Source organism: Engystomops pustulosus, chromosome 2, assembly GCF_040894005.1.
Source record: "Engystomops pustulosus chromosome 2, aEngPut4.maternal, whole genome shotgun sequence".
NCBI lineage: Eukaryota > Metazoa > Chordata > Amphibia > Anura > Leptodactylidae > Engystomops > Engystomops pustulosus.
The window spans coordinates 89,959,020-89,985,891 of NC_092412.1; the positions used below are offsets into that span (position 1 = coordinate 89,959,020).

The following is a 26,872-nucleotide window of genomic DNA, read 5'->3' on the forward strand; positions in this document are numbered from 1 at the left end:
CTAACTTCCTTAAGACAGAAATCATGTAGTTAATTGGCTCGACTGTTTAGCCCGATATCGCTTAGGCCAGGGCTATACCTAGATGTTGTGTAGCACTACAAATTGATTTTAACTATCTTTTATCAAGCCTCACTTACTGCCTTAAATAGAATGCATTTCTGTGCACTGCAGCTGTTACTCACCAAAATCCCACTGCAATGGGCATTTTCAGACACAATAATACAATCCATGGTGCCCCAGTGTTAACATTCCCCACACCAGCACACGGCACAACAGATTTATTATGAGGTTCTTGACTCTTAGTAAATCTAGAGCAGTGACTGTACCATTGAATTGAAATCCCAGTCAAAGTGTCCACCGCCCAGCCCTCCTCAACATACCCACTTTATGAAAAAACCCTCAAAAATCCTGGGTGCCATGAATTGTGACTTTTTCATGACCTCTACATGAGAAAAGTGTCATGTACAAAGCATGCTAAATATATAAATTGTATATTCTACGTTTGCTTTTATTTTTAAAGCCTTCATAGAGATTAAAAACACATTAGGAAATTGAAAGCAACAGTAAAATTCTGAGCAGCTGAGACCATTCATATCATTTATAATGAGTATAGCAAGTAATTGTTACATAATTCATATAAATTACCTTGGCTTGATAATATTTGATCTGAAAGCGGTGAGTAAGGATCAGGACAACAACTGAGTTCATCAAAATACTGAATTCAAAATACCTTTATTAATAATTTAAGATCTAAATTTATTGAACTTCTATATACATTAAAGGATTAATGAGTGGAAATAAATGGCTTTATTATAGGCATAATGAATGTGGCCAACTTACTGCAAAGCAAAAGGTCATTTGTTACCAGCATGAATGCTGGCAGCGGAGGCAAGTTTAACTGATTTAGATCTGACCTTAATACAGAAAAATATCTGTAGCTTACGGAAGAATTATAGTTTCATTTCAGATTATATGTGTACATTCTAATGAGGTCTCCCCTAAACCGTCTTTTTATTAAACCGAATAAACCCGAATTTATTAATTTATCATTGTATTTTAGTCTGCTCATTCCCTTAATCACTTTGGTTGCTCTCCTCTGCACCCGTTCTATTTCTACTTTGTCCATTTTATACCCATACACTGGTGCCCAAAGTTATACACAATATTCCTTGTGCGTTGTAACCAATGATTTTTATAAGGTTAAAACTTTGTCTTCATCACGAGCATCTATGCCTTTTTTTATACAACCCATAATTTTATTTGTCTTATCAGCAGCTTCCTTGCGCTGTTCAATAAAAGTAAAGGGGTTGTCCCAAGTATTTTATTTATCTACTTATTTAAATCCATAGGATAGGGGATAACTAGCTAATAAGTGAGGGTCTGACAGCTGGGACTCCCTTTAATCACAAGAATGGAACCCCTAGCTCTACAAAGAATGAGGATCACATTCTCACTAATGGGTAGAGCGGCTGGGTACTTTTTTGCCATTTCTCTGCGCAAGCATTTAGCTTCCAGAAATCCCTCTATAATATTAGAATATCTGTCTCCGTATGAATTACTTTACAGAGCTTAGTATCATCTGCAAATATTGAAACTCTACTGTATAAACCCTCTTTGAGGTCATCAATAAAAATATTAACAAATAAGTGGTCCCAATACTGACTCATGTGGCAACCCACTGGTAACTTCAACTCAATCTGAGAATGTGCTGTTAATGACAGTTGTATAGAACTGTGGTACCATATGGACAGTGTTTCCATGAACTGTAATATAGCAACTCTTTATAGTCTGTAATCACTTGCTGACATTGGAAGCATGAATGTCCCTTCCATGTCTCTAAGTTAGAGATGATGAATTACCACCTACGGAGTAGTTTACAAACTAGATTGAAATCATGGTGGTGCTGTTTTTTGCGGATTTTGATGACGTTTACAATGTTATCATTTTTAGGACTGTACGAATTTTACATTTTTTTTTAAATGGCAAAAAAGTGCCATTTTCAAATTTTGGGGCGATTTTCCGTTACGGGGTTATACGCAGTGAAAAACCATTATGATATTTTGATAGAATTTTCGGATGCGGCAATACTTAATGTGTTTAGGATTTTTACTGTTATTATTTTTATATCAGTCCTAGGGAAAGGGGGGTGATTTGAATTTTTAGGTTTTTTTATTATAATTTTTTTTTAACTTTTTTTTTATTTTTATTTTTACTATTTTTCAGACTCCCTAGGGTACTTTAACTCTAGGGTGTCTGTACGATCCTATCATATATGTTACTCCCCATACATTACAATGTGCTCATAGCACATTGTGATGAATGGGTTAACCCGAAGTAGCTTCGGTAGACCCGAAGCTACCATGGCGACGGATCGCCGCTCCCCGATGACGTCACGGGGAGCGACGATCCTCAGAAAGATGGCAGCGCCCACGCAGATTTCGTCGATCTGCAGGAAAACATCTGCGATCGGTGCCGGCACCGATCGCGGGTGTTATCGGTAAGCCTTTGCTGCAATATGCAGCAAAGACTTACCGGCTATGAAGAGGGCTCGGCCTGAGAGCCCTCTCCATGCACCAGGACACGAAATTTGACGTCCTATTACGTCATATGTCGGTAAGGGGTTAAGTGTTTTTATGGGAAAGTGACATTTTAGGGGCTTATATTTTAATGTATTTATTTTTTATTTATTCTAATGTGTTAACTTTTGTGTTTTTCACTTTTTTTTTACTTATACATGGTTGAACTTGGACCAGCGATGCTTTGATTGCTGGTTTAAGTCCAATACACTGCTCTACAATACTTCTTTATTGTAGAGCAGTGAAAACGGTCTGAGCATGCAGACGCATGCTCAGACAGTTAACAGTCAGACCCGGAAGGGACCTGACTGGCAGGGATATCGGGCAGCCCGGAGCATTAGGCAGACTTCGATCGGATCGGGGATCGGATCCCCCGGTAAGCGGCACGGGGGATCTGATCCATAGCAGAAACACCCTTACACGACGCGATCATGCATGACCGTGGCGTGCAAGGGGTTAACACCCACGATCGGAGCCGGTTCCGATCACGGGTGTTACAGCGTGCTGTCAGCTTTACTAGACAGCTGACAGTCCCTGCTTCCGCTACCGGCTCCGTTTGTGAGCCGGTGCCAGAAGCAGGACGTTATAGTGCATCCTGGTGCGCTAAGTATCTAGCCACCGGGACGTTCTATAACGTCCAGGTGTGCCTAGGGGTTAAAGGACATCTACCATCAGATTACCTGATAGTAGATGACTACTACCTACCCACCGCACAAACCCCCCCCTCCCCCCGTCAGTCCCAAGCTTCATTCATTTCTTATATCTTTGCTATCTTTGCATGGCCGCATTTCTGTAAAAAATAAGTTTATAAGATATGCAAATTAGCCTGTGGAGCTCTGCAGAGCACCATCAGGCTCCACTGTAATATAATACTGGCTCCAGGGCCGTGCCAACCGCATTCTGAGAGCGGGTGATCTTTGAAAAGAGAACCGATGACATTATCAGCCCCCAGAAAGCGTCCGGCATTATATTATGGTGGAGCCTGTTGGTGCTTTGCAGAGCACTTTAGGCTAATTTGCATATCTTATAAACTAATTTTTTGTACATAAATATAAGTTCCTAAATATACTTATTTTGAAGGCATCTATTCTCATGCATTTAAAATGATTGAAAGGTGAAATTAGATAATTTTTATATAAGGTGCATGGTATAAATTAGAGCTGGGATAAATATATAAATTGCAATCCATAAAAAAATGTCTTTGACAGATACTGTATGTGTTATCCATCTAAAAGCAGGTCTCTGCTCTGAAAATATATATTATATCAATATAGGATGAAAAGTTTTATACAGGCGAGGTAAGAATACTTACTAGATTTTTTTTATTTTTATCAGTTAAGTAAATGGTAAGTGTATGAACAAAATAAACATCATCGGGTACACAGCCAATCACTAAATAATGCCGACAATGAAAAGTAACATATACTGTTACTAACTTCAACCCTTGTCTCTATGCATTTTGCTTATCACATAATTTTAGGTAAACTCAGCAGGATTTGATTCTGGTCTCAGCAGAGTCTAGTGTTGAATCAGGGGGGCTGAATATATATGCAAACCCACCTTTCAGTATGTTAATTTGCAAAAATTGGCAAAAACTTGTATAATTTCCTTACAAGTCACAAATACTTGATACCTTATGTTTCTATTATATTATTAATAACAAAAAATTTGAAACATTTCAAAAGGTTTGAATACTTTTGCAACCTTCTGTATATTTTAAAGCATTTTAGTTAAAAAAAATTTCCACACCTGCCTAAAACTTTTACACAGTACTACATTTATGTTTAATAGTTAACCCCATATCTAGATCGACTTGGTTTTTATGGCAGGATGTGCATACCCGTGGTTACCTGGTTTGGCTACATACAGGAAGATATATTAGGACTTATCTGCCTTTTCTGGAGGACAAGGCCAATTAATATCAGTGTTTCTGTTGATATCAAGTTGTTTCCGCCAAAATACAGTGAAGACTGCTCCTGATTTTTTACCAGGTTTGACTTGGTCTTAACCAGACAAATCTGGCCACAATCAGCGGAGGGTGGTGGACTGCTCTTACGGATTTACTTAGAGTCTGGATCCTCTTAGTAATTAGAGTGTGTGGTACAATGGAACAATGAAGGCTGTCAGTCTAAGTAAATCCCCCCCCCTTGTACCCAATGGTTGTATTAACCATACATAGTAATGCATGTACATGGTAATATTATTGAAGGTAGGGTACAGATGATGGCAAAATGCCTGAGCATAGTAGTTACTAATATGCAAAGAGTAAAGGGCACACAGTTAATAAAGCAACATTTCTATTTAGCAGACGTTAAATGCAATATAGTAGATATGTAGAAGGTAGGAAGACTATTGGGCTAATGATCCCTGTTGTCTAAAGGACATTTGCACACAGGCTGCACATGTTATATCTCCATTTCTGAATATCAAATATCTGGTAAGCAGACAATTAATTTTTAAAAAAATGTAGAAAAAGTTAATGAAAATTATTAACAGAAAATGTCTTACTTCATTCAAGAATAATTCATGGTAACTGGTTTTTAAATCAAAGAAAATTTTGAGATGTGTTTTACAGCAGAGTTGCTATAGTTTGCGCAGCTGTTATTTACATAAAAATACTTGCAATAAAATAATACTTGTTATTAGTAAACACTAAGGAGTAGTAATCTGTATCAAATTATCTGTATCAAATTATCTTCCAGAATAAATAAAAGTTACAATGATAACATTGCTATCTGTAGTAGCTGATCACACACAGTTATGGCGATTCTTCAACTGCTGAACAATTTAACAAAGCACATCTAATGAATTTTTAGAAGAGAAGATGACTGCTGCTGCTTTGGGAGAACAAGGAGAGAGAAGTATGTTTGTTTTTTTTTTTAAAATATAACTATTGTCTATTGTGGACACTGTAAATATTGACTTCTGTGGGGAGGATGGACTGTGGGGGCACATATTGGCCATCATGGTGTCTCAGGTTATTTGACAATATGTTAAGCTTTGTGGTTATCCTGACTGACTGATTGTATACTTAATACTACATAAATGTAACTGTTTTAACTTACCTGGCTTCCTGACAAAATCCTCTGTTAAGTTCCAGGGGTTGGGATTTGGTTTGCATGCATTTAAAAAAACAACATATGACTTGTCAGTGCTGCTCACTCCTCTCCTCTTAGTCCCCACCTTTGTGCTCCTTCACAGGAACAGAGCTCACAGGTGGTGAGCTGACATCAGTGGGTGAGGGAGGAGCTGAACAGGAACACAAAGGTGACATCATTAGATGTGGAGCTCTTCCTGTACCATGGGTGACATGACAGGGACTCATGTGTTGATATGCTATTCATGTTCAGTCTGTTCAATGGTACATAACACTGCTTGCTGACTGCTATCATATTTGCTGCAAACACTGCTATTCATTTCACCAATAGCCTGTTCAATGGCACTGCTTGCTGACTGCTATAAATGGTGCTTTATATCCTGCTAGCTATGGGGTAGATTCATCTGATTAATTCAATTTTGCACCAACCCCTGTGAAGAAGGCATTGAATATTGAGACATCAATGAAGTACTTTGCTGCCACTACAACTGCATTCTTCTGGGTTTGGTGATTACTACATCAGTGGATTTAAGTCCACAAAAAAGACAGCACTCCAAAAATAAATTAATAAAGTGAAGTTTATTCCATCGCTGCATAAAACTTCCAGTGCTAAACCTTCTCTGACTATGGTTTGGTTTAGAACAGGAACCCTTTAATTGGGTATATGCTGTGCTGCTCTGGATTTTCTTTGTTTGGTATTTCAGTGATATGGATTGAAAATAAATTATGCCTGTTGTAGCTCACCTGAGATTATGATACTCATAATATTCAGACAATCATCGTGGGAGATTTATCAAAAGTGTCTAAGAGCAGAACTGTTGTAGTTGCCTGTGCCAACCAATCAGGGCTCAGCTTTCATTTTAAAACCAGCTCTGGGACAAAAAGCTGAGCTCTGGTTGGTTGCAATGGGCAACAAGAACAGTTCTGCTCTAAGACACTTCAGATAAATCTCCCTACATGTTTGTTTTACGATATACAAGCACATCTGATATTGTGGTCCCATCTTCTGTACTTTGCAATAATCATTCAAAAGAAAACAATGTCCAGCACTCTCTGTTGAAGTGAAAAACTGTCTTGCTTGACTTTATTTCCACTTTTTAAAATCCATCAAAACAAGCTAAAAATATTCTTGGCGTTAAATGAAAAAAGATCAACACAATGATGATCATGATTAAGGCCATGTAGGCTGAAATGCGTTGATCTTTTTCCACTTAAAGGAAACCTACCACTTGTAGTGGCAGGTTTCTGATGGAAATACCGGGCACCAGCTCAGGGTGAGCTGGTGCCGGAGCTTATTTTCGTTAGTGTTTTAAACCACGGTATCGCGGTTTAAAACACTTTTTAAACTTTATAGCCGGCGCAGGCAGGTACGCGCTCGGCGCTTACCGTGCGCGCGGCTACATAGGAAGTGAATGAGAGCCGCGCGCATGGTAAGCGCCGAGCGCGTACCTGCCTGCGCCGGCTATAAAGTTTAAAAAGTGTTTTAAACCGCGATACCGCGGTTTAAAACACTAACGAAAATAAGCTCCGGCACCAGCTCACCCTGAGCTGGTGCCCGGTATTTCCATCAGAAACCTGCCACTACAAGTGGTAGGTTTCCTTTAACTCCATGCCAGGTGATATTGTGAGCCTGTTTTTATGGATTTTAAAAGTGGAAATATAGTCAAGCAAGACAGTTTTTTACTACAACAATTTCACCTGGCATGTCAATATGAAGCAAGAGTGAGTGGAGAGCTGGTGACATGATTTGTTTTGTAATAATCATTAGTGTGAATATGATTTACAAAATCATTTTATACTTTGATGATTTGCCTGCTGGTGAACAATGCATTCTTTATGTGCGCTTTGTCCTCGCTCTGATTTATATGAATTTGTGTCTTATATACATTATTAATAATGGTATTGTTTTTATATTTTTACAATACATCAGATTGATGTTCTTCATATTGGGTTGTATAATTTATTGTGTATTGATTGGTCTTTTTGTTCTCTCTATATATTACTTAGTAGTTACAGTTTTGATGTTACATGCTCATATTATGTTCTATGCTGTAACCTACATTATTAATATGAGGAAGAAATAAACTGTTTTTACCAATGATAATAGACATGTGGGTGGGAACAAAACACACAGAAAAGGGTAAACTGCTAAAAGAACCCAATATTTTATCTGTATAAGTCTCCTACACAGGATTAAATCCGGCACAGTAGGCCAAAGGAAAGAATAGACTTAGCAGGTTAAATCATAGCTTGAGTATACTTAAAGCTTTTCAGACAAGTGCAGAGAGTATAAAATAGTTCTTAAAAGTCTAAAAATGTAATCCCTTTTCAGTCTTAACCAAAGCTGATGGCATGGGGGAAAGAGTGTCTCAAGTAGGCTGATGCTCCAAAATGATAAGGTCGTGATATTTTTAGAAACAAGGATAACAACTATGAAAGTAGCAAATACACACAAAAAAAAACTTTCTAGAACTTGTAATTGCTCAGGACCAAGAAACAGAACATCTTTCGTTCCTATATATTTATTAGTTTTTTTAGTTTTATTTAACTAAATTGCCTGGATTTTGGAATCTCTATCGTTAAAGAAAATCTACCATTAAAATCCATCATGATAAACGAGAGGCACCTACCCTTAGATCCAGACACTTTGACTGTGGTAATCTTCTTATATTTGTTACCCATGGCCTCCTTCCTTCTAAAATCAACTTTTACAATTATGCTAATGATCCAGAGGGCTCATTTTTTTCAGAGCCATTCAGTGATCTTTTTTCAACGACTGTTACAATGAATAGAGCAGGGCTCCCCTGCATTTCTTGCTGCTGCTGGATTACACAGGCAGATGGAGGGATAGTGCAGGGGAAGGGGAGACATGATCGGCTCATTGTAACAGTCTGTGACACTGCAGCACTGAGGGGCTCTGGAAACACCCACCAAAGCCCATCAGGCACATTAGCATCATTTTAAACGTTTATTTTAGAAGGAAAGAGGTACTGGATAACAAATAAAGGAAGATTACCATTGCCACGATGCATGTATCTATGAGTAAGTGTCCCTATCATGATGGATATTGATGGTATATTTCCTTTAAACATTCCATGCACTCATATTTATTGTATCACCAAAATGACTTTGCTTGTGTTTCCTATTCATTCTATATCTAAAAAATATAATCCCCAAATATGTAACACCTATGGCTCAATGCTGTACTTCTAGGTGCCTCTTATATATTGTAGAGGCACATTCTATTGGAATGTCACCATTTATGCATATGACACCATGTGAGTCTGATCATTGTCTTTCCACTGATCTCCGTCTGGTATTTTCATGTCCATCCTAATCAGATGCATCTCCAGCTCATTCACCCCTCCCTCAGGAATGACAGAGACAATGGCTGTTGAACTCACTGAATGGAACTTCTGAGGGAGGAGTGCATGAGGGGGTTGAGGGAGCATGCTGAAGAGAATTCCTCAGGGAGGGGTGAATGAAGATCTGATTTCTCTTCAGATCAGTCACATACAGACACAGGCTCTCTCATTCCTGAGGGATGGGTGATTGATGAAGCAGAGGCAAGCTTACTTGGCTAAAGTGAAAGTAAGCCCCTTGTCAATGAGAAAGCAGTTTTCGAAGATATGCTTAGTGTGTCAGTTAGTTTATCTTGAGTCTCGCTTGAAAAAGGTGCATTTTTTATACATCTGCAAACAATAAGTAATTTTAGAATACATTATTAATTAATAGTCATTGTAGTATGAGAATAAATAGGGCTTTCTTGGTATTTGTATGGATATTCTCTAGTCACTTTCTCTGCATGCAATGCATATTACTGTGACATGCCTTTCATTATTGAGGATAAAGTACATTAAACAATGAATGTCATTATCTCAAATATGTAACAAATTAACATTTAGAACAGTAGATCTATCTGTTGTGATAAGAATATGAAGTGATCATGATGATTCGTGAGAGGTCCACTTTATACCACTCAACCAGGTACTAATCCAGGAAAGACAACCTTGGTTCTTTTTCCAGAGACAAAGCCTACTTTATTGGATTTAACCCCAGACAATGACAATTGTATTAATATTTATTGTTCAATCAGTCCTACATAGTAATCAACCCTCATTCCTTCTCCATTCTTTCCCTTCTACCTTCTCACTACACCTTATACAGTCATCTCCTCTTATACCATTTTCTTCACATTGCCTAACAAGTGGAGAATCTTACTGGTTGAAACAAAGTTTTACACAGCTGCAGTTGGCTACTGGAATGGAATCAACCCTGTGGGAAACCATAAAGTGGCCACCTAGATAGGGTCACTTCATTTGCATAATTAAATGATACCACTCAACTGCCACCTCATCCCCTCCAACAACTATGGTTTATCAATGTACACAGAAATTGAAAAAATATAACAAATATGCCTACACTATCATATAAGAAAACTTCTCCTCTTATCACCTTACCTCTTCCAGAACATGGCAGAGGGGAGCTTCCCTGGCATCTTTTCTTGCTTTCGTCTGATGACAGGTGGCAGGACCGTGGATGCTCACACTTTTTTCCAGTCCATCCATCTTTACAGTCACATAGTCCACAGTTACACTGCCCATGACCTGCACAATTTATCACCAGTATTAAACATCAAGCATAATAAGCAAACAATAATGTTTTATGCGAAATGCTATATTAATGTACTGTGAAATGCATTTATCATAAAATACCATATAACCCCCGAGTATAAGTCGAGGTACCTAATTTTACCACAAAAAAACTGGGAAAACATTTTGTCTCGAGTATAAGCCTAGGGTGGGAAATGCAGCAGCTACTCTCTAATAAAATGTCTAGTAGTCTTCCCTCATGAATAAAATGTACAGCAGCCCCACCAATTAATAAAATGTCCAGCAGCGTGCCACTTTAATATAATGTCCAGCAGAGTGCCCCCATTAGTATAATCTGCAGCAGAGTACCCCCCTTAATAAAATGTCCAGCAGAGTGTCCCCATTAATAAAGTGTAAAGCAGTGTGCCCCCATTAAAAATGTGTCCAGTAATGATTCCCTGTTAATAATGTGTCCAGTAGTTATCCCCTGTTAATAATGTGTCCAGTAGTGATTCCTTGTTAATAATGTGTCCAGTAGTTATCCCCTGTTAATAGTGTCTCCAGTAGAGTGCCCTCTTCAAAAGAGATAGTAATCATCCTCTGCGGCTGGCCTCCAGTGTCCTTTGCTCCACACAGCACCTCTTTGCGTTCTCGGCCGTGCCGGCAGATGCCCGTCTATGCGACAACACTGCCTTGTCATAGTTTGTGTGCTGGCAGATTGCATAGACGTGCATCCACAGGCCCAACCAGGACCCAGAGAGTTGTTGCAGGGAAAAGAGGACGCCGGGGGTCATATTTGTGAACACAATGCTCTGGTCACACCATGTGCTATTAATCACCCTATGTGCTTACAACATGCTGGCTCTGCCAGCAGCCAAAATGTACTGCACCTAAATTCAATATATTGTACATGCTTTCTAGTCCATTCCATTGTTTTCCTGCTAACTAAGGCAATATTCTGACACACCCACTAATTTCAAAGATCATTTTATATTTTTACACATCATATGTATGTAAATATTTAAAATATTATATATATATATATATATATATATATATATATATATATATATATATATAATATTTTAAATATTTAGTAGTAATGTATTTGTAATATGGAATTTGAAACAGCAACATCATAATAACAAGCTCCTACTAGCTTGCCTGTAGTAAAGGAATTGCAGGCAGGTCTATACAAACAAAATGAAAAAATAAATTAATCATTTATATGTACAAGCATTTACTCAATATTAGTGGCAAATTAACTGAACAAAATGATATAAATATTTAAGGAATTAGGTAATATGGTATTTCCTGTTCAAGATTAAATTACATCTAAAGAGATTCTGAATCCCTATAAAGGTGTATTAAATGACATAGCTTTGATAATAGGCTCCTGTAATTGCTTTCCAGGGCTCTGCTGATGGGATGGAACAACATAGGGACAAGTCTTTCTGACCAATGAAATCAGAGGCATCATACAAACAAATGGTGACCCTGTTATCACTGTCTTCCTGACATGCAATTTTATTCATGTTGGGTTTTTTTTTTCAATCTTTCTGCAGCTGCTAAACCAAAATCATTCAGGTGTGACGTCAGAAAACCTTTCAGGAGACATGTTTAAAGCCTTTCAAATAAGTAGATAGACTGTAAGCTCTTGTGAGCAGAGCCCTCACTCCTATTGTTCCATATGACGGTTTGTACTCTGTAATGTAGTATTTTATTTGTAGATGTTCCCCATAATCAGTAGAGCATTACAGAATATGATGTTGCTATATAAATAAAGATTATTATTATTTCTATCACTGTAGATAATACTGTAGTTCAACAGTGCATTAATTCCCATAGATGCCACAACCTAGCCAGATTTCATTGCCAAGTTATAAAGTGATGACTGTCATCTTTGTACCTTACCTGAACAGAAGTCATCAGAATATCGGTCATAGACAGCCTTACAGTTCCTCTCATCACATTCACAGGTGTCACCATGAATGTCTCCCCAGTCACCAGTTGGGTCCACATCATGGCAAGTACATTCACCACAAATGCAGGTTCCTAAGAAGGAGACAAAAGCAAAGTATGAAATGCCATGGATTTTATATTGAATATGTACACTATGCATGGGGTAAATTTATTAAAAGTGTTGTACAGTAAGAGTTAGACTAGACAGTCTAGATGATTAATAAAAAAATATAATGTAAATAAATGTAACAAAATAGATGAAGACTGTCTAGACAGACTTTGCACCTCCTATTTGTTAGCTTAGTTTATGCAAGAAATCTGTGGCAAAATTCTGCTTGCTAGTATTATATTTAGCGCACAAACTTTTTTGACATGAGACACGCCATTTTTGTCATACTAGTTGTAAAAGTGTCTGAAAACTGTCTAAAACCCCAAGATAAATGTAGCACAGACAGTTTTTGATGCAAATTTTGATACAAACTATCAGAAACAGATTGATAAATCTGCCCCATTAGTTGTACAGGCGGTTCCCTACTTAAGGATGCCCAACTTACAGACAAACCCTTGTTACAGTTAAACAGGCCTTTTGGCATACTTAAACACAAGGGGGTGATTTAGCATTATTATTTTTGGATACGTTTGTTTGCTTTTCAGTTTTTTTCCTAGAGGATTCCTTTTTTTTGCACCTTTTTTTTGCGACTTTCTCATGTGCTGCTGTTGGTTCGCCACAAGCTGATTTTTCTCCCGTCTCTTGATTTTTTGACTGTGTGAGTCTTATTTATTGTCAGTGTTTTTTTAAATTTATGCCTATGTCTGTGCTAAAATACATAATTTTTGTATGTGTGGCATGCATAGTCATTTCACATGCTTACAACAGATATAAAGGGGTGACCAACGCATTACACAGAAATAAAGTGGTGACCAGCCCATTACACAGATATAAAGGGGTGACCAGCCCATTACACAGTTATAAAGGGGTGACCAACGCGTTACACAGATATAAAGGGGTGACCAGCGCATTACACAGATAGAAAGGGGTGACCAGCGCGTTACACAGATATGAAGGGGTGACCAGCGCATTACACAGATAGAAAGGGGTGACCAGCGCGTTACACAGATATAAAGGGGTGACCAACGCATTACACAGAAATAAAGTGGTGACCAGCCCATTACAAAGATATAAAGGGGTGACCAGCCCATTACACAGTTATAAAGGGGTGACCAACGCGTTACACAGATATAAAGGGGTGACCAGCGCATTACACAGATAGAAAGGGGTGACCAGCGCGTTACACAGATATAAAGGGGTGACCAACGCATTACACAGATATAAAGGGGTAACCAGCGCATTACAAAGATATAAAGGGGTGACCAGCCCATTACACAGTTATAAAGGGGTGACCAACGCGTTACACAGATATAAAGGGGTGACCAGCGCATTAAACAGATATAAAGGGGTGACCAGGCCATTACACAGATATAAATCGGTTACCAGCCCATTACACAGATATAAAGGGGTAACCAGCGCATTGCAAAGATATAAAGGGGTGACCAGCCCATTACACAGTTATAAAGGGGTGACCAACGCGTTACACAGATATAAAGAGGTGACCAGCGCATTACACAGATATAAAGAGGTGACCAGCGCATTACACAGATATAAAGGGGTGACCAGCGCGTTACACAGATATAAAGGGGTGACCAGCGCATTACAAAGATATAAAGGGGTGACCAGGCCATTACACAGTTATAAAGGGGTGACCAACGCGTTACACAGATATAAAAGGGTGACCAGCGCATTACACAGATATAAAGGGGTGCCCAGCGCGTTACACAGATATAAAGGGGCGACCAACGCATTACACAGATATAAAGGGGTGACCAGCACGTCACACAGATATAAAGGGGTGACCAGCGCGTTACACATATATAAAGTGGTGACCAGCGCATTACAAAGATATGAAGGGGTGACCAACGCATTACACAGATATAAAGATGTGACAAGCACTTTACATAGATGTAAAGGGGTGACCAATGCATTACACAGATGTAAAGGGGTGACCAACCAGTTACAAAGATATAAAGGGGTGACCAGCGCATGACACAGATATATAGGGGTGACTAGCGCATTACACAGATATAAAGGGGTGACTAACGCATTACACAGATATAGAGGTGTGACCTTTGGATAGGGCCTAACTTGTTTGGTGGGAAAACCGCTTTTACTCAAGGACCGCCAGTACATTTTTTTTGTCAGGCTGTAATGTTAGTCTACTGTATGTACAAATCATGTTACAAAACCACTAACAGGTAAAACATACTGTAAGAACAGTTCTATTAAATTCAAAGTTGTGCAATGTATCTAATGTGTAGTTGTGCATGAGTCTTCCTTCCTCCAAGTCCTCAGATGGTGGCAGCGCACTTGAACGACCCTGTAATCCAGATTATTAATTATTTCACAGAAGAACAGCTGGGGAAGGAGGCTGAAGCATGATCCATGATGAATATTAGCAGTCTACTTTAGACTTTTATTATGGTTGATTAGATGACAAAGTTGATTTGTTGGTGGTTTATTTTTGAACATGGCAGATTTTATATTTATCGTTTGAACATAGATGCATTTTTATCATTTATACATAAATTACATTAGTGCACATTTTATAACAAATCATTTACTTGTAGATTAAAAAATGTATTAATATTCTAAATCTGAAACATTGATTAGAAGAATCTGGGCCTCATAGCAAACTGTCTGGTATCTGTATGTTCTAGTGCCAATATACTGGGCACCATGGAGGACAGTTACCACTCCAGGAAGAGTCTGCACAAGCAGGACGCAATGATTTGCTGCTGCTGGTTTTCAAGTACATTTGGAGCACCTGGCATGTTAAAAGCTAGAAACATGTTGCTTCTCCCCAAAGTCAAGTGTTTAAGTAAAATCTGAAGAAGTTACTTAGTGTTCTTAGCCCAAGGGTGCTTTCAGCCATGATGTTTACTTCTGTGGAGAGGAGATTTGCCAAATTACACGCAGTTGACATTGTGATAACCACAAGTTTATAAAACACAATATCAACACAATGTTAGCAAAATGTGTTAACTTTGCATTTATGTTATTAATATGTTAATGCACTGCAATAAGGCAAATCTCCTCTCCACTGATGTTGAATTGTGTTTCAAAATGCAATGTGAATAGCACATGTGAGACTGTGTTTACATGTTGCATTTTCAACCTCTTAATGACAGCCGTATGCAGGGCCGCATTTGCCATGAGACAGAGTGAAGTCCTCACCTCAGACAGCAGATTGTGGATCATTTAAGGAGAGCATTTCGCCACTGGTAGTACGGACTCTCCAAATGCTGGCAAGTCTGTACTACCTGAAAAATCAATAAAGCCGGCGCCTTTCAGTTGTGAGGCAGAGCGGTGCAGTACATCGCGCCTGTGCACACCGCTATGCAGGACACAGGCCGGCACGCGTGATCCTTGTGGAAGGAAATCCTGCCTTTAACAAAAGGTAAGTATGTGGCTCACCACAATGTAATGCTGTCTCCGATAGAAAAAGTCATGAGTTAAAATCGAATGTTGGATACATAAGTGAAATGCCTGTAATATGTATAGGCATCTCTGGAGGAGTGTAAACGCTGGGAGAAAACATTCCCCATTGTCAGAAGGGGATGGTTCATTTCCAGTGGGGTTAGACAGAAGCTTTCTGCAAATAAAGGAGAGCCTGAAAAACTCATGAAAGGTGTTAAGATTTTTATTTAAATTACATGAGAAAAATGTTTATTCTGCAGTAAAATATCATTTTCCAAACCATTTGACTGGACAACCCCTTTATATAAAGACAGTATATTTATCTTTATATATACGGCATATAGTTTACATTCTGCTATATTCTGTATAGGATTACTTGCCTTATTTTGCTCACGGTTTCCGTTTAAATAAAACTATATAACATTTCATGACACTAAAGCCCCCCAATCCTTATTTTCCATACAATCATGCATTTTTTCAGTTATAGAATACTATATACTTAAAGATCCAAGGCCTAAAATGTCAAAAATAACATAAATGCTAACATGCCAAATGGAAACTTTTAAAATAATTAGCATCTACCGGTAATTTAAACGGCTAATCGTTATATATTTAGCTTCCAGTATTTTAGAAAGATTTTCCTCTGCAGCCCAGATATTAAAAATAGTAGCACTAAATCTGTGTAGATGCCAAGCTTTCCTCATAATTAAGATGGGAGAGAGCTTTTAACTGCTCTTTGGATAATTAGATGCTCATTCTATAGCAGTTATTGTCAGTGAAGATGTATTTAGAGAGGATTCTTTTGGGGTTTGCTATACAGTAGAAGACATTTACAACTTAACTGTTTGGTATGCGGAATCAGGGCTGGGCAGCTAGCTTGTGTGGCTTACAGGGGCAAGGGCCCCATACCAGACTTCTGAATGCGGCCCCTAACCCCTCAGAAAACATACACATCTGTATATTCACACATTTATACACCGATATATACATTTATACATTTACACAGATCTATCCCAGTTGCTGCTGACCACATGGGGGAAGAACATAGAAGAAATTAGAAATGAGAGATTCCTAGTCCTGTCATTCTGCTGTCATTTCCCCCAACAATTCTCATCTGAGCTGGCGGCTCAGCTGTGTACTATCGAGGATGTGTACTATTATATACATAGAATTCTGCAATATGTGTAGCATAATATGTGGTGCAAATCCTCCATTCTTTGGTGTGTCAGGATGGATGCCGGGGCCCCCTGACACTGCAGTCCCCACAGCAGCTGCTATGGCTGTTGCTGTAGTTACACCACTGTTGCAACCCAATGATCAATATAACCCTCAGGAAATTTTTGGAGGGGTTCAGTTTCTAAAGTGTGGTCCAATTTCAGAGACTCATTTATAACTACCTCAACAATGCCAACAATGCAACCTAAACCAAATTTGGCTGTAAAAGGGAACTAGTCACCAGATATTCACTAATAAACCTAATCAAAGGTTCCCAACACACTGTTACCCACACTTACCCACATTTATTAAAGCGTTTGTGCCAGTTTTCTGTCTGACTTTGCACTAGAAAGAATGTGCAAACTGCTTGTACATGTATTTATGAAGTGTCTGCGACACAGTGCACTATGCAACACAAATTTCCGTTCATAAAGGGGCGTTCTGGAGCAGAGTTGGACCATGCACCACATTTATTACCATGACTCGACAGAATTGTGTTGAACGCTCTATGTTAAAGGTGCACCAAAAAAAGTTGGTGCACTCTGCCGGAGCAGTGCAAGTTGCACCAGATTGATGAGGACCGTGCGCCACATTTAATGAATCTGGCACACCCTGCACACTCCACAGGCAAACTGAACCTAATGCAGTTTGCATTGTTTTTGATAAATGTGGGCCATTGTTTTAAGGTAAAAAAATACTTAGTTCCTATCCCTAGAAAATGGACTTTGGAAGCCTACCTGGCATCCTGTGGAGCAGCAAGTCACGTAGATGCGCAAATCATGTAAATGCGCATGATGGACTTTCCTGCCTGAGCTTCATCATTTTTCAAAGCCAAAGATTATGGCAGCAATTAGGGGGTTTGTAGAATTGGAAAACGCAGCATAACAAATAGAGAGTAGACTTTTTTATAGTGCCATCATACTGAGCAATGAATGGGCGTAAATGTAGAAAAATTTTCTGTTTGCAGCAGTTTCTACACTAAAGCCCAGGACATTGTATTCATTTATAAGAAAGTGTACATACCTGGAAAACACATAAATAAACAATATGTTTATCAGAAAAACTGCAATGTACATTTTGCAACAGTCATTCTGCATTGATACCCAAAACTTTTTATTCGTTTACAAGTTAGTATACACCTACCTGTAGTAAACACATAAATAAACAATATGTTTATCAATATTTTGCTACCGTGGAATTAACAGAATGATACATGAGCTGCGCTTATCCCCTTCTCATGCACCAGGCCTGTTCAGATTGTTCCAGGGGTTATTTATAGACCAGGCAAAACAGATGCAATTATTGTGTAAGACTAATTGAAAGACATACAGATGTGAAGTTCATTAATAATGACACACCTCTGTTGCTGCAGATTTTGCCATCTGGAGATGTGCATCTCTTCTTAATCTCCCATGGGGTGATGTCACACTGGAATTCACATTTATCTCCATGCCAACCAGCCTCACAGTAACAGTTTCCACAGTAACACTTCCCGTGGCCTGCACCCAAAACAAATTTCATATAGTGAGAAAAAAATGAGTATATTTTTAATAGCAGATGCTGTCAAAACACACAATACAGTATGATATTATCAATGGAGATTGTATTCTGTGCACTTCCAGATTCAGGCAGTTTATTATATGTTTATTAGAGGTGTTTGTGCCCGTTTTCTATAGGTATAGTATTAGGTCTTTCCGATATAATAGGACAGGAAAGAGAGTAAAGAAAACAGGAGAAATAGATTGAGGAGGAGGATGTGGTTGAAATATAGTGAGAGAATTAAGGAAACCTTGGAGAACCTGCAACCCAGTTTGAATCCAAAAGCATCCGCTTTTCAACAAATTCATCATCTTTATCCTTTAGTAGCTTTTCTCTTGGGAAATTGTGTTTCAACTTAATGTGCCATGATCTCTCAGCCAGCAGTGTAGCTGAAGTTATATAAAGTCTGTGATCCTGACTTCTAATCCTGAATCTTTTAAATGAGTTGCCTGAAGCTGACAGGCTGCCAACAGCGACGAAGCAAGAGGCATCATTGTTCAAAATAACCGTACAACTGGAGAGACCAGCGTTTGATAGCCTGCACCCCTCGCTCACTAGTTAGTCTCCTACTTATGGACTGAAGTGTTCTAGAAATGACAACATTGATCAGACTTGTATTTATCCGATCTAACGCTGTGTTTAGTCGATCCTGTTCACTGCTACCGAAATGGATGAGGGAAAAGAAACTTCATTATGAAACGGATAGTCATAGCAAGTGACACTTACTTTAAAACCCAACACAGCCTTTAGGTGATGGAGGCTTTTCAAGACACATCAAAGGCACATTTTTACATTTAAGGTTGTTTACTAGAAAGCTAAAGATGGCCGCTAAATAATTTATCAATGTATAAGCTTGTAAGTAAGTGTTGTAGCATGTAATGCTAACTGGAAAATCTAAACTTTAACTACTTATATAACAAAAAAGAAAATATAAACCTGTCCATTTACTCTCTATTATTATATTTTGGTCACATTTAGTTGGAACCAGAACAGATTTAAATGGGGTACATTGGTAGGTTTTTGTGAACTGCTTATGTAGCATCCTGCCTCCGCTTCTCCTTGGGTTCATGTAAGGACACAGACTATGCTCCTCAGCCAAGCAGGTGTAGACTTTTCTATGAGTTTAGTGTACTAAGTACCCTTTAAGCTCCAAAATAAGGACACTTAAGCTCTTCCCTGAGAGTATTCAGCTATTCTTCCACAACAATTATATAACAGAATAGTCCTGCCAAGTCCTGGTACTATTGGCATGCATGGTTTAGAATTGTTACTCTTAACTATAAATCAGTTATTGATGGGTGTACTGGTGTTCTGTGCAATGAGTTAAGGAATATTATTCCGGGAATAAGCATAATTCATATACAAATAGGTAATTAAAATATAAGCTAATGCGTAATTAGTTATTTAAAATTTTGCTCCTTAGCAGCATATGTTGTGATCATACACTTTGATGGAGAATTAAAATGCTACTGGCCCTTTAATCAGTCCTGTGATTTTGTCCCTGTAGAGGAGACACAGGACAGAAGATGGCCACTGGTCACATGTCCACATCACATGTCCTAAACCTGCCTGGGCAGGTCATGTGATCATCACTATGTTTGGATGTACTCGGTTGCAGTGGATCCAGTATGGCCAGTGTTGTGGTGAGAAGTCATCTCCTTGGGGCAATGTTGAGTGATGTCTGTTACACATCATTACTTTGTAACAGAACAGGACACTCTGTTATATCATCACTTGGAGCAGAGCATAGAGCTGTTACTGAGAATTGAAAGATCATGGGACTTGTATTTTCCAGCGGGGGCCATATTGGAGAAAACTCTTACTACTTTAGAAAGCCCATAAAATTTTGTGAATCATAAAAGCAAACTATTTAAGCTCCATTTTGTGATCAATGACACTGTTTTTTTAAAATTAACTTATTTATAGCATTATGGGCTTTTGTAGCAGACATTCATATTCCCGGAATACCCCTTTAAGATTCCTGCAACAATAAGTTGTCCCGATCATGGCAATATAACCATTGTCAGAGTGAGATGCCTAGGGCCCATCAGTGTAGAGCTACATGTATATTTTACCTGACACCCATTCACAAATTGAGATTCTTTAGACGGTAGAACTGAGAGAGGAATGGTATTGATCGTCGACATCTAGATGTCATCCAGGGTCGGTCTGGCACACCGGCGGGGAGGATCGGATCCATGGGAGGCCCCTGCCAGTGGCTGCGATAGTACTTGAGTACTATCGAGTACTATCACTTGCTACAGGAGAAACAGTGAGTGCGCCGCCGCCGGGTGCTTTCCAGCGCACGCCGCGCATCTTTCCCTGTCCCGTGGCACCAGTGCCAGACGTTGGACACAGGATGGAGGTGAGTAAAAGATTTTTTTTTTTGGCAAAAGGGAGGGAATGGCAATGTGTATGGGGCGGGGATGACTGGAACCTGTAACGTTGGGGTCTTCACACCTGACAACATCAAGGTGTTATGTGCAGGTCCATCACCCACCAGTCTGAATACTTATTAATTTGTGGAAATGTGTGTTTCTGCCATTAGATACAGTATCGCACCATTTATAACTTATGTTATACCTGCAGTATATCTTATGACCTGTCAGATGACAATGGGTTTTTTTCAGCTAAACAGCAATTATATAGCTTGGATTACAGAAATATGAACGAAGAGGCAAAGGCCATGGGGGAGATTTATCATATGCCGTCGATAGAGGCCACGCCCAGCCTAGTACTACCGAACACATTAAGAATCTTGTTGTATCTGTCAGACTGCCGCGCCGCCAGGCAAAACTACGCCAGGTTCGGCTTGGCTTTTGCGGAAAAATGTTTTTACAAAGTTTGCAGGTACAGAGCATGAAAGCCCTTGTCTGCCCACTCCGCTGGGGGCTGTGCCACATCACGCCCACGTGGCTTAGAGTGGCATAGCAGCAAATATGATGCAGTATGGTGCAGTATATGCAGTGTGCAATAAATTGCGGTTATTTCAGCACTTCTATGCCAAGGAACTGACATAGAAGCACTGATACATCTCCCCCATGGTTTTTAGTAGATCGTTGCTAGACACCCCTTAAAGGACATCTACCAGCAGATTTAAATAAAAATTAAATATGGCGGGGGGAATGGCAGTGTGCATGGGCGGGCCTTAATAAAATATGGAGGGGGGATGGCAGTGTGCATGAGGGGGCCTTAATAAAATATGGAGGGGGGATGGCAGTGTGCATGGGGGGGGGGGGGCTTATTAAAATGTGGAAGGGGCAGTGTGTACCAGGGGCCTTTATAAAATATGGAGGTGGGGGGTGGCAGTTTGTATGAAGGGCCTTATTAAAATCTGGACGGGGGCAGTGTGTATGGCGGGCCTTATTAAAATCTGAAGGGGGGCAGTGTGCATCAAGGGCCTTAATAAAATACGGAGAGGGGGTGGCAATGTGTATCGGGGGCCTTATTAAATTCTGGAGGGGGGCAGTGTGTATGACATTGTTTTATCCAGGTGACATTATACTGTAATTAACTGTGATTTTCAGCATTTCCTTATTGGAAGGTTGGTGAACAGTACAAACACTCACATCCCTAACCACAGCCCAGTCACCAGCAGAAAGCCCGGGAAACCAGGGGTAACTCTTATACTATCCCTAACCACAGCCCAGTCACCAGCAGAGAGCCCGGGACACCAGGGGTAGCTCTTATACTATCCCTAACCACAGCTCAGCCACCAGCAGAAAGTCCGGGACACCAGGGGTAACTCTTATACTATCCCTAACCACAGCCCAGCCACCAGCAGAAAGCCCGGGAAACCAGGGGTAGCTCTTATATTATCCCTAACATTAATGCCCTTAGATAACGTCACCATTGCAGCCCCTGTACAAAAACCAAAGGCAGAGCACTAGCAGAGAGGTAGGTAGAAAGAGATTACCTTATCCTTTATCTCACTGCCCCAGCTAGTGGTTAGAAATTCCCTCATCTCAGAATATTTACTATCTAGTAGTAGGCGGGCCCCAAAATCAATTTCACTGGTGGGCCCCAGGCACCCCATTCCGACCCTGATGTCATCTCAGGCACTCAATGCATCAATTGTATTAATTAAAATATTAATTAAAACAAATAAACTTGAGAGTTTGCTGCATAATCTACCCATTTTATTAAATGAATACATTGGCCGATTCAGATGCTAGATGCTGAATATGCTGCATGAAGTACAGGGAGGGTTAACTACATATGCTGGGGTTGAGGTCCCACCAGTGAATCTACCTGTTTACCTCTGGGCCAGTCTAAGCCTGAATATAACCTTATCATAGCCAAATTATCATGTATTACTGTTGCAGATGTTTTTCCTACAACAGTAGGGGAGTGAAGTGTTTTGCGCAAAAATGCAAGGATCTCCTGTCCCAATCTGTAGAGCATCCAAAACTTTAGATAGCAAAGGAGTGAGGTTCAAGGGAATGAGTTGTGCTAAGTCGTGATATTTCAAGGCATCCGGAGCACAGCGGAAGGTGAAGGACTGAGAAAGGAGAGCCCTTTTGTTGTTCTGTTAATGACAGGTTTAGTGTTTCTGTCTTCAATAGATTTGCTAGGAGATTACTTAAATGCCCAAATCGGTCTAGCTCTCCTATGAGGACTAGGAAAGATATTTGAGAGTTTGTGACATAAAACAGGATGTCATTTGCATATAAAGAGATCTGGTACGTGTGGTCTCTTACTATGATGCCCCCTATATCTAAGTTCACACGGATGGCATTAGCAGGGTGTTCTATCACACTTACAAATAAAATGGGCAAGAGGGGGCACCTCTGCCTTGTTACATTTGACACCTCGAATGGCTCAGAAAAGATACCTTTTACTTTTACCCTGGCAAAGATTGAGAATCCGCCACATGTCCACCAACTGCAGAGAGCACAAAGCTCGGCTTAGGGACATCAATTGAGTTGCTACGGGTGTTGCATCAAGAGACGGCTCTATAATAAAAATTGAAGTCCCTGCCCCCTACCAGAAGTCCTTCAGCAAAGGTCTCCAGGTCTCTCAAGAATGCCAAACATGTTCACAAATTATCCTGGTTCATTAACCACAGAAATTAGCCACAATAAAAGTCTTGGAGTAAAGACAATTTCAAGAAAATGTACCTTCCCTCCTCATATCATTTTTTCATCTTGCCAAATGAATGGTAGAGATTTATAAATACCTATGGCTTGGCTATGGCTTGTGGCTTTAAGATCCTGAGAGCTTCAAGCATAGGGGTTCACGTCGGACATGCTGGGTTACTTCCACAGAGTTGACCCAGTCTACCACTTTTTGCATGCAATTCCAGCTTATAAGCAGACTCCAACCATGATATGTACCCCTCAATTTCCTCCTTGGTTGGGATAGCAGTCATAATTGTTTTAAGATGTAGTTCACAGCGTACTGTGTCTAGGTGTAGAGCCTGGTCTGCTGGAGTACAATTCACGTGTGACATGGTGAATGGGAGCTTTTGGGTCGGGGCTGGTGAAAACAAGGCCTCAAGTTCTTGCATAGGATACCTGGCTGCCATGTGCTTAGGCCCAGAAGCTGTGGCGCAGTTGACTGGTTCCCGGAGAAAGCTTCAGAGACAGCCAGAACAAATGATGGTGGTAAGTCCAGAACTGAATGCTTTGCCTTTCTTCTGATGTCCACCGACCTAGCGCTAAATTCTGGGCAGCTGTGAGCATAATTATCGGGCAAGGAGAGCGGAGCACATCTCACACATGTCCACTCGGCGCCATTGCTAGGCCATACCCCATCGTATAACTGTTATTATACACTCACCGGCCACTTTATTAGGTACACCTGTCCAACTGCTCGTTAACACTTAATTTCTAATCAGCCAATCACATGGCGGCAACTCAGTGCATTTAGGCATGTAGACATGGTCAAGACAATCTCCTGCAGAGATTATGGAATCAGTATTGGGAAGAAAGGTGATTTGAGTGCCTTTGAACGTGGCATGGTTGTTGGTGCCAGAAGGGCTGGTCTGAGTATTTCAGAAACAGCTGATCTACTGGGATTTTCACGCACAACCATCTCTAGGGTTTACAGAGAATGGTCCGAAAAAGAAAAAACATCCAGTGAGCGGCAGTTCTGTGGGCGGAAATACCTTGTTGATGCCAGAGGTCAGAGGAGAATTGGCAGACTGGTTCAAGCTGATAGAAAGGCAACAGTGACTAAAATCGCCACCCGTTACAACCAAGGTAGGCAGAAGAGCATCTCTGAACGCACAGTACGTTGAACTTTGAGGCAGGTGGGCTACAGCAGCAGAAGACCACACCGGGTGCCACTCCTTTCAGCTAAGAACAGGAAACTGAGGCTATAATTTGCACAAGCTCATTGAAATTGGACAGTAGAAGATTGGAAAAACGTTGCCTGGTCTGATGCGACATTCGGATGGTAGGGTCAGAATTTGGCGTCAACAACATGAAAGCATGGATCCATCCTGCCTTGTATCAACGGTTCAGGCTGGTGGTGGTGGTGTCATGGTGTGGGAAATATTTTCTTGGCACTCTTTGGGCCCCTTGGTACCAACTGAGCATCGTTGCAACGCTGTACTCAAATGGCCTCCACAGTCACCAGATCTCAATCCAATAGAGCATCTTTGGGATGTGGTGGAATGGGAGATTCGCATCATGGATGTGCAGCCGACAAATCTGCGGCAACTGTGTGATGCCATCATGTCAATATGGACCGAAATCTCTGAGGAATGCTTCTAGCACCTTGTTGAATCTATGCCATGAAGAATTGAGGCAGTTCTGAAGGCAAAAGGGGGTCCAACCCGTTACTAGCATGGTGTACCTAATAAAGTTGCCGGTGAGTGTATTTTGATATATAGGACATTTTGGGATACCTAAGGTTGCTGATCTCTGTGTAGGAGATCTGGACCTTCTGTTACCTTTGGTAACGCATCCATTATTAATAGCAGAAGTGGACTGCTGCACTATTTTTCCACTGCTGGATCACAGAAAGGTGAACCTAAACTGAAGAAGATATAGCTCAGGCGGTTATGTAACTATATTACGAACTAAAAGCAAAATAGATTCCTGTTAGTAAAACAGGTGCAGAACATTGATAGTCAGTGTGTATTTCCAGTTTGTATTTTCCATTTTTTATTCCCCACTTTTAAAACCCCTTAACTTTTGTTTATTTTTGCAGTGTACAGAGCTGAATGAGGGCCTGCTTTTTACTTTGTAAACTTTACTTTGACAAAAAATACATTTGCGCCATTTTCTTTTGGAGCTTGTTTTTACAGCTTTCACTGTGAACTCCAAATAACACCTCCCCTTTATTCTTTGTGTTGTCATTAACACCAAATTTTTATAGTTGTTTATTTATATATTTATTTTATGTTTTAGTAAATTTCAATATTAAAGAAAATTCTTCATTTCACCATGTTCTGAGGCCAATAACATTTTCGATGTATGACATTTTGATAACTTTTATTATGTGTTGTTAAAAGACAAAAAAATGGTGAATCAAATACTTCAGCGCTATTTTCTGTTATGGGGTTCATTGCTGTGAATAACCAATTTTATATTTTGATAAATCTATCTTTTTGGGAGGCGACAATACCAAACATTTATTTGTTTATTTATTTTATCAGCTCTAAGAAAAGAAGGGTGATTTGATTTTGTAATTTTTTGGTTTATTTTGTAAACATTTTTTTACTGTATTTTTACATCCTCTAGGGTACGTAGACCATAGAGGATCTGATTGATCCTAACGAATACTGCAATACTGCAGTGTTAAAGATTGTGTCACATGACCAGTGGAATCTAAATGGATAATAACTACGATCAGTGTCAACACCAATTGGGGGTGTAAGAAATCGGTGTTTACTGTACCTCTCTGTTATTCCCAGCGGCTTAAATAAAGAACAGGTTTTTTTGGTGAGTGACCTGCTTCTTTTCTTCCGTTTGGAATCGCTCATATGTGCTGGATTTACATGCGGAGCGCACCACCTCACAGCATGTCATCACCTATGGTTCTCCTGCATATCTGATCCCCTGCCTTGTTTTATACTGGACATTGACTTTGAAGTGGAGAGCGCAGTTGCCCTTTTTTCCTTTCTTGAATCTAATGCTGCAAACCCCCAGTGTGTATGAAGAGGGGTCAGCCCGTGAACCCTGTTTATGCACCCCCTGCTGCAACATGACTTTGAGGAAAGTCATGTTGTGTCAAGGGGTTAATGTGATTTGTAAGGTTCTTATCACATCTGAGGGTCAGTCAGAGGTCTGTTTTTTAAGCATAAATAAACTTTGTACAAAAATAATGCATTATGTAGTGTTATGTTTCCATTAGAGCGACAAACACCTTTGCAAAACTCAATAGACTATGTTATAAGTCAAAAAGGTCT

The 26,872-nt window shown here is 39.8% G+C and overlaps 1 protein-coding gene across 1 annotated transcript in view; it reads right to left on the reverse strand.

Moving 5' to 3' along the window:
• The window catches only part of ITGBL1 (integrin subunit beta like 1), a 186,936-nt gene that overhangs the window by 93,376 nt on the left and 66,688 nt on the right, over positions 1-26,872 (reverse strand). Inside the window, exons 5-7 of the mRNA XM_072135499.1 lie at positions 18,333-18,473; positions 12,180-12,320; positions 10,134-10,280 (exon numbers count right to left, since the gene is read on the reverse strand). Coding sequence (XP_071991600.1) covers positions 10,134-10,280; positions 12,180-12,320; positions 18,333-18,473 — 429 coding nt within the window. The remainder of the gene's footprint in view (positions 1-10,133; positions 10,281-12,179; positions 12,321-18,332; positions 18,474-26,872) is intronic.